Genomic DNA, 9839 nt, shown 5'->3' on the forward strand with positions numbered 1-9839 from the left:
GAATGAGATAGTCTTTCCTATCTATGATCATGATTTAGGTGATGAATACATCACAAACGATTCAGCTCTCATCATGATTGCTATTGGACAAGGAAACTTGATGGATCCTATTTTTGGAGGCCAAATGGGATGGAAAAAAATATGAATGGTAAACTTTGTATATGATTCATCCAGTAAGACATATGAAAAAGAATAATAAGGCACCTTATTATGTAGAGAGATTTTCTTTGAAATTATTTTTCTTTGAAAAAATAAAATAAAATCAATACATAGCAAGACTCAAACTTAAACCTTAAGCTTGCGTTCTCTTTGTTGTTTTCAAATCATTTTTAGTTTTTAATTTTTTAAAACAATGAAAATATGTTTATTTTGTTATTTTTAAAAATGCATTTTAAAAACAAAAAATTTTTTGTAAAGGAAACCCAAAACAACAAAAAATTATTTGATTGTTTCCAATCAAAACAATCTCTAAGTTCAAAACATAAAAAACACAATCAATTTTCCATGTTTTGGCTCTAAAACAGAAAAGGGAAAAAAAAGAAAAGAATGAAAAAAAAAAGAAAAATTGTTTCTTAAATTTTAAAAATAAAATTATATATTTATTTAAAATTTAAAAATATAATATATCTATATTATAATTAAAATATAAAATAACATATAGTATATTACACATATTATGTAAGCACCCCCACCCGGATATCCCCAACCACCCGGACTACCCGAATGGGAGCGCCTACGGGAGGAGAAAGAATGAACCACAAGACAAGAACCACCCTGGCATGCATACTCAAAATAGAAACAACGGAAGCGAAGTTAAACACATGCATGCACTACGGGTACCCCGCTAACACAGCGGTCATAAGATAAATAAATAAACACAAACTCCTGTGCCGACATACACGAGACTCGAGGAAAGATCTGGCACAGTACAAAATGATAGAGTAAACTCTACTCAACCATCAGAGTTGACAAGGATTGACGGGACTGCCTGTACACCACACTGACTCTGCCGCTAAAAGATGACTCCCTTACCATGGCCCACGCTGTCATTACCTGGAATGATGGAAAAACAAGGTGAGTCGAGAGACTCAGCAAGTATAAGGAAAGAAAGGCTGCAAGCTACACAAAACCAGAAATCTCAACCCAGAATAAACCCCCAGGTACACACAAGCCATGAGACGCTACAACCCAATAGCATAGCATAATAAAAACATATACCGGTCCTTGGGGCCCACACAAGACACCTGGCACCCAAGTCCCATACCAACCTGTCGCTGCCCTGGACGGTAACAAATACCTCCAGCCAATCTGTGCGCGCTGTCCCGGGTCGGTACTCCCGTCACCCGTCCATGTCGGTACTCCCGACACCTGTCCCTGTCGGTACTCCCGACAGCTGAGCCATAGGCTCCCTCGGAACGGTACTCCCGTCCGAGAACTAAATACTACCAGTATCCATGCAATGCACATAAAATGCAATGGCGTAATGAGCATCAACATGATACAAGGTGCCCATACATCCAAGCATCAGGCCATGCTCCGCCCACATAGTAAACCACACGCGATGCATATGCCCGTGCTGGATGCAACCTGACCAAGCTAGCATGTCCGTGTCCAAGCATACTCAATAAATGAATATCCCAATATGCAACCCATACCCATGTGCATATCAAATCATGGACAACAATATAATAAATCTAAACGTGCAGTAAATCACATACTGGCAGAGCTAATCAGCAGTGCCCGGCACCGGTCAACGGCCAGTGATAAGGAGTGTCCACCCGACGGTCCACTACAGGGCCGTACAATAGTCTACCCCAACATCACCAACAACCGACCCCTGCCCTACTGCTCGATAGCTCTAACCGTACCATAAATAAATCCGAGAAAACTGTAAATAAACCCGATAAAATCGTACATAAATCCGCACGTCTAGAAACCTAGTTCCCAAACTGGTTCAGCATCATTCCCAAAGGGATGGGGGTGATACAAACCCCTGTAAACTCACAACAAATAAAACTCTAGAAGTTCTAGATTTAATTTACATAAACACAAATGGATAATAATCCAACAAATAAGGCTATGCGCCGAATTAGAGTAAGGGAGGTGATAATATACAGAAAATCACGGGGTCTTTCACCGGAATTAAAGATTAGGAAGAGAGGGTTAAGAGCTTGCCTTTACACGGTCGTTCCCTCCATTTCTTGCATTCCCGCTGCGAAGTAAAACGTTTAAAAACGTTTGATAACAATTAATAAAACCCGAGTCTCACATTAATTAAATCTAACCGTATAATATAATTAATTTAGCCATCTAAATCCCACATAGGCACCTCGTAAATAAAATCCCAATAAATCTCATATTTCTTTTAAATTAAATCCTGCCCATAACATCCCTAATTCGTATAATTAATACGCAAAATCAAACCGAATTAAGGGAAGACAAGGGATTCTCCAAATGGAAATAGATCGCAAGGGTAGAGGAGAACTTGCCTCGTTCAGCTAATTACAGCGTTTCTACACTTAAACATCACCAAACTAATACACGCTGTAAATTAGATTAAACTCCCAAAATTAATAAAATTGAGCCCAAAATTAAATTCCAACCGTACAGATTAATTAACACATATTTCTCTACGTACCTGGCTAAATAAAACCCAATTAAATCTTGATTAAACACTTAATTTCTCCCAAAATTTCCTTCTTCGTGCTCACTGTGCGCGCTTCTTCTCCTTCCAATTTTCCTTTCTGTTTGCTAGTTCAAAATTGGGACGAAACTTTGCTGAAATCGGCCTTTAAAAAGGCCAAAGAAGAGTCACCAGACGCTGCCGCGTGGCAGCCAGCTGGTGCCACCGCCTAGCCTCAAAACGACGCCGTTTTGGGCGCTTGAGGCTTAATAAAATCCAACAAAATTCCTCCAGCGCGCGCATGCTCTCCCAGCCCAGCTCGATCCCGCGTCCCTTGCCTGGTCATACGCGCGCGCGAACCCGCGCGCTGCTTGCACTCTTCAATCTATATGCACACTAAATTAGTTTTAAGGTGATCTCACGGCAGCTCCGGAAATTACATTTTAACACCCACAAGTTCCTTTAATTACACACACACCCTAATACCTATTTTCCCTTATTACACTTATACTCCAAACATCCCAGAAATTTCACTAATTTAATTTATTTTCTTATTTCCATAAATACTTCCAAATTACTAATAATTACTATTAACACCAATTAAATTAATTAAACATAAATTTACTATTTCCTCAAAATTACATAATTCATCATTTTTCTTAATTCCTCAAATATTCAATAATATCCTCAAACACCGGTTTGAATAATTATTATTTATTTTCAAATTTTGGGATATTACATATTATGTATAATAATATTTAATATAAATTATCACTTAGATGTCAATAATTTATTAATCAAATTTATTATTTTATTTTAATAATAAAATTCTATTAAAAATAGTTAATTTTATCATTTAATAATCGAATTTATTAAATAAAATATCATAAAATAATTTGTCTCAAAATTTTAAAATAAACGCGTTTTGTAGTTTTCTTTTTTAAGAAATAATTTTTTAAAATGACAAAAGAACACATTTTTAGTTTTTTTAAAATAAACTATCAAAACAAAAAATTAAAAATAATTTAAAATTAAAAATTGAAAATTGAAAATGCAAACAGAATGCAATCTAAAAGATTCTAAGAGAATCCCTAACGAATGCAGCAATTGCAACGCCAATTGCAATTTAGAGCAAAAGCGTCTCCAACGAATACAGCAAAATGGTGTTGGGCACACTTTTTAATTATCAAATTTGGTGTTGAGTGAATAGTGTAACACTAAATTTGGTATTATACTATTCACCAACACTAAATTTTATTTTTCATTTTATTTTCAATTTTACCCCTCTTTGTATAATTTCAAAACAACTTATTCCTTTTATATCATTTATCACTTTTATTATATTTGTATATTTTGATTAATAATTAGAAATATAAATTAAATTATTATAAAAAATATATACCAATGAAAATATTTTACTAACATCTATAAAATGAGTATAATATTTAATATATTTTATAAATACCATGTTAATATAAAATGAACTATTTTTGTTTATGTATATGAATTTTTTTATTTTAATTATTACTTAATAGAAAAATAAATTAATTAATATTTATTACTTAATTAAGTTAAATAAAGTAATTAATATTTATTTATAGAATATTCTTTAAAGATTCTATTTTACACAAATTTAGTGTTACGCATTGGAGACAACACCAATTTGGTGTTAAAAATTTTAGTGTAAATCACTGTTATTTGATGTCCAACATTGGAATTGCTCTAAGGCCTTTGCTTACTATTGAACCAAAGTTTCACTAATTATTTAAAAATATTTTATTACAATGTATTTTAGCATTCCCTTATTTTAGTAAAATATATATATATATATATTAGATAAATTCATCTGACATACAACAATGGGCAAATTATACATATCAGATAAATTTACAAAAATCTATGGACATAACTCTTCAACATTTCTCACATGTGGTGTCATCGTGACCTCTAGGCATTTATTTAGTATGGCTAAATTAATAAAAAAAAAAAAAAAAAAGTCACTAAAGGCACCTTTTAGTGATGCTCTCAGCTGTCACTAAAAATAAATTATGTAGTAATGACAACGTACCTCTATAGACTTGGAATTTGATTACAAGATGAATACACGATTTGAATGATTTTTATTTTGTCGTAAAACTACTCTAAATAAGTTATTATTTTGACTAGCCCTACAAGATTATACTTTCATGGGATTTTTTTAAAAAACAAATTATAATATTGTTTTCTTTTTATATTGAAAAGGATTCAATATTTTGTGAGTTCTACCATCAAAATCCATTGTATGTCTTGAAATATGGAAATTAGAGTCATTAATACATTTAATTTTGGAATACCACAAGCAAAAGGATTCTCAATTAAATACATACAACTACTATTAATTCAATGGCTATGAAAATATGAAGATATTTGCCCATTAAATACATACATTTTGGAGATATTTGCTCTTACGATTTAATTTTGTTAAATACATACATTATTTGAAAATATGAAGATATTTGCTCTTACGATTTTGCTATATTTGTTAGGTTTAGATGTGAAAGCATTGAACTAATTCAATGGCTTGTAAATATTTCATTTAAATTCGGTTACTTATTTAATTCTCAATTAAATACATACAACTACTATTTTATCACTACCTTTAGGAAAATGATTCTCACTTGGGGGCAAAATGACTATTTTACTCTATTTTATCTTCAACAATGAAAAGTACGTAGGGGCAAAAATGGTCATGTTACTCCCTCAACCAGGGGCGGATGTAGAGGGGGCTGGCACGGGCTCCCGTGCCAGCCCCAACTAAATAGTAAAAATATATATAATAAATAGTAATATATATATAAATATATAAAATCCCAAGCACAGCCCAGTTCCAGTGGGCCTTTGCATCCGCCCTGCCCTCAACTGATTGGGTCAATCTAGAAATCATAATCCTTCCATTTAAATCCAATTACTTCTAATGTCAATGTGTCTGTGTTTATAAGGATAAGGCAACATCGCTTTGACAATTAGGTGTTACAATGGGTTGTTCTTCCATCCCTTTGGTCTTTCTAATGTTTCTATTTGTTTATACAGCTTCATCAACCTTTGAAGTTACAGTTCATATCATCAGTCTGGTTACAGATGACCCTTTAACGTTGTTCTTCCGATGCAAATCTGAAAATGAGGATTTGGGATATCAGCAGGTGTATTCTGATGAAGAATACAATTGGACATTCAAGTCTGATACTAATTCATATGATTTCTTTTTTTGCCATTTCTACTGGAACGGGAAGGAGATAGTTTTTCCTGTTTATGATCATGCTATAGGTGAGGAATGCGCCATTACCAATTCGACTCATCATGATTGCTATTGGACAGGGAAACCTGATGGATTCTACTTTTGGATGAGGCCAGAGGTACTGGAGAAAAGATATGATTGGTGAACTTCATTTGATCCATTCAATAAAATGTATGAAAAAGAAGAGCAATAAGACAATCTTATTATGTTTTCTCGTTTTCTTTTTCTTGTCTATGAAAATCTGCAATCTTTACTTTTCGGGTCTGCACTAGCTAAACTCACCAATCACGCATGATGGCCCACAAATCACTTGCATTAGGAAAGAATATGTATATGCATGTGTGTGTGAATTTATACAGAGATGTTTGAATTCTGGTAGTAAAAGAGATCATTATAATCGAGCATAAAAAAAAATGAAGGTCACTATACCTCATTTCCACCAATTTTCAAACAAAAAGAGTAAGTCCTTTCCACCAAGATCAATTAGTCACACCTATTTCTCCATTAATACTATTAATTGTCAGAACAACTTAATCTGATGGACCTATATAAACTTCTCAGGGGGTCATCCATCCTTGAGTTTCCCCAGATCAAGCATGCTTAACTCAAGAGTTCTTTACCTATATTCAGCTCAGAAGGTATTCAGTTGGTATTGTTTCTTTTCTTATTTATTCTCGATATATATTATCCTTCTCTAAACTCTTGGAGTGTTACATTCTCCCCCTCTAAGCACATGACGTTCTCGTCATGCGATCTTATTACCGATCTCAAATCTCCCACCTTTGAATAATCGATGTGAGATTCGTCTAAGGTGCCTACATTAATAATCTTAGCAAATTCAATTAAACATAAGGTCAACTAACTAAATTAAGATTCTTAATTTTAAAAAATGCCTACAGTAAATAAATTATAAATTAATTTAAGAATGTTATGTTATATAATATATGAAATTTGATATAAACAAACCCAAATGGCATTGGAAGGCCTTTAGGTGACGTCTTAGCCAAACAAACAAAAGAGCTAATGTAGCCTTTAATTTGAAGGTACGAGGGCTTTATTGGCCTTTTGGAGGCAGAGGAGCAATCTGGCTCTCAAGCCAAAGTTTAGGGATCATTCCTTCTATTCACCCTAATAATAATAGTAAGGATAAATTATCAAAAAATATTAAACTTTTGATTTTATTTTAGTCTTGTAACGAACTTTTAATTTTGTTAACCTATCACGAATTTTATAACACCATGACCCTTCGTTTGAGTGTGTGGTTAAGTACTAAAATGTTCAATTACATGGACGGAATTATTGATAGATGTGGATAATAAGTTCTAAAAACTATATATCTAAGCATTTAATGACACAAATGATACAGAAAAATATGATATTATAAAATTGAAACTAAATACAAAGTTTGGTATATTGTTGAAAATTTTGAAAGTTCATTATAAAATTGAGAAAAATTAAAGTTTAGCATTTTTTTTATAATTTACCCTAATAATAATAATAAGGCCAAATTATCAAAATATTCTACTTTACCCAATGTATCAATTATATAATGAACTTTAACTTTGATTAAATATATAAATATACCCGAACTATCATAACCTAACAATAATTACATAACACTATCAATTTCAAATTAATAGAGCAACTTTCCAGTTGAAAATAATTTTTTTATGTTTACAAAAACTCATCAAAAAATTAAAAAAAGAGGAAATAAAAAAATAAAATATTTAGACTGCGTTTTCTTTATATTTTTAATTTTTAATTTTTAATTTTGAGTTTTAAATTTATTTTTAATTTTCTATTTTGATAGTATGTTTTCAGAAAACAGAAAATATGTTGTTTTTGTCATTTTAAAAAATTATTTCTTAAAATAAAAAATTAAAAAACGTGTTTAGTTTAGAATTTTGAAAAAATATATATATTATGATATTTTATTCAATGAATTTCATTATTAAATGATAAAATTTATTATTTTTAATAAAATTTTACTATTAAAATAAAATAATAAATTTAATTAATAAATTACTGATATTTGAGTGATAATTTATATTAAATATTATTATACATAATATGTGTAATATACTTAATAATATACTATATGTTATTCTATATTTTTAATTATAATATAGATATACTATATTTTTTAAATTTTAAATAAATATATAATTTTATTTTTGAAATTTAAGAATTTTTTTCTTTTTTTAATCTTTTATTTTTTTCCATTTTCTTTTTTAGAGCCAAAACATAAAAAATTGATTGTATTTTCCATGTTTTGCACTTACAGATTGTTTTGGCCGAAAACAACCAAAATAACATTTAATTTTTTTTTACAAAATTTTTTCTTGTTTTCGAAAATATATTTTTAAAAATGACAAAAGTAAACGTATTTTCATTGTTTTAAAAAACTAAAAATGGTCTAAAAATAACAAAGAAAACGTAATCTTAATTTAAAAAAAAATCTAAAAATTCATGTTTTTTATCCCCATCGGTATAATTTCCATCTAATTACATGTTCAAATTAAAAACCCATTTCACATCTAGCCCTTCAATCTCATCTTCCTCTCATAGTCGCTAGCCATTGTCCATTGGCCGACCCTTTCTCTCTACCATTGTCCTCTCGCCATCCCGCCATTCTTATTTTTAGATTTTTTGATGTACTTTTGCCAAAAAAAATAATTTTTAATGGAAAATTAACTCTATAAATTTGAAATTGATAATGTTGTACAATTGTTACAATTGAAAGTTCTAGTATATATTTAATAAAAACTGCTCATTATATAATTAATACATTGGGTATCATGTGGAATACATAATTTCAAATTGCTATGATTGGAGAGAGAAAGAGAGCAAGGCCAAGAGTGAGCACATTAAATTTGAGAGAGAAAAGAGAACTTAGTTTGACAAAGAAAACCACACTCATACAATTTGAACATGATTTTTGTTGTTATATTGGTCTATATTAGTCTATACTTATTCAATATTTTAATTGGGATAGAATAATAAAAATTGTATATCAAATCACTTTGTTATGATATCGAGTGACTAGTTGATACCTACTCGATATTTTGATCAAGATGTAATGACTAAAATTGTATCGAATTACTCCATTAAGATATGATAACAGTACCAGCCAACATGATAGAGATCCTCTAAATGTGGTCATGAGTATTTCTTTAATAATTTTTCACTTATAGATCTTTAATTTAGTGATGCTTTAGCTAGCACTAAAAGATGATTTTGTGGTAACAAAATAGGTTTAACATTTTGGATATTTTGAATCCAAGACTTGAGTGTGTGTTTCTAAGCTTCAATTTTGGTTTGTTTAACAATTTTGAATTATTTTTATTTTGTAAGAAATTGCATCAAATATATTTTGATCAATCTTGAATGACAATATTTATATTTTAAAAAAATATTTTCTATTTATGCAAAATTGAATTCATTTTTGGATAGTCTAGTATCAAAATATACTAGGTAAAGAGTCATTAAATGCATTAATTTTGGAAGCAATGGAGGTCGATTGGTCTTAAGTTAACTTTATAATCTCTTCCTAAGAAGAATTGTAACAAGTGTCTCATTTATTAAAAAAAGTCATGTGTCTCACCCTTTCTTGGTTGCCTGAAAACGTCACATGTGCTCAAGATACTCTACTTCATAGCTCGAGAATTTTGAAATTGATAATGCCAAAGTTTCGTCTAACATTTTTGAAGAATGATTTTGTCAAGTATCCTACTTAATCGTTGAAGGTATAACTTAATTAATAGTATACAATGTTAACAAGTACACGTAGACATATTCTTTAACCGACATAGTATTCTAGTGCTAATACTATTCCTTTCCAGAGTTCTAACTTAATTTTCAAAAACTATTCCAAAGATGAAAACTTATTTTTATCAGAGTATGACACTTGGTATGTCTAATGCCCTTCCTCAACAACATCAA

General features: G+C 30.5%; 1 protein-coding gene across 1 annotated transcript; it reads left to right on the forward strand.

Annotated features, from left to right (window-relative positions):
• Positions 1 to 5637: 5637 nt before the first annotated feature.
• LOC127811253 (S-protein homolog 5-like) lies at positions 5638 to 6042 on the forward strand. The gene has a single exon (XM_052350964.1). It carries the CDS (start codon positions 5638 to 5640, stop codon positions 6040 to 6042), a length of 405 nt encoding a protein of 134 aa, XP_052206924.1.
• Positions 6043 to 9839: the final 3797 nt, after the last annotated feature.

Source organism: Diospyros lotus, chromosome 10 (genome assembly GCF_014633365.1).
Source record: "Diospyros lotus cultivar Yz01 chromosome 10, ASM1463336v1, whole genome shotgun sequence".
Lineage (NCBI taxonomy): Eukaryota > Viridiplantae > Streptophyta > Magnoliopsida > Ericales > Ebenaceae > Diospyros > Diospyros lotus.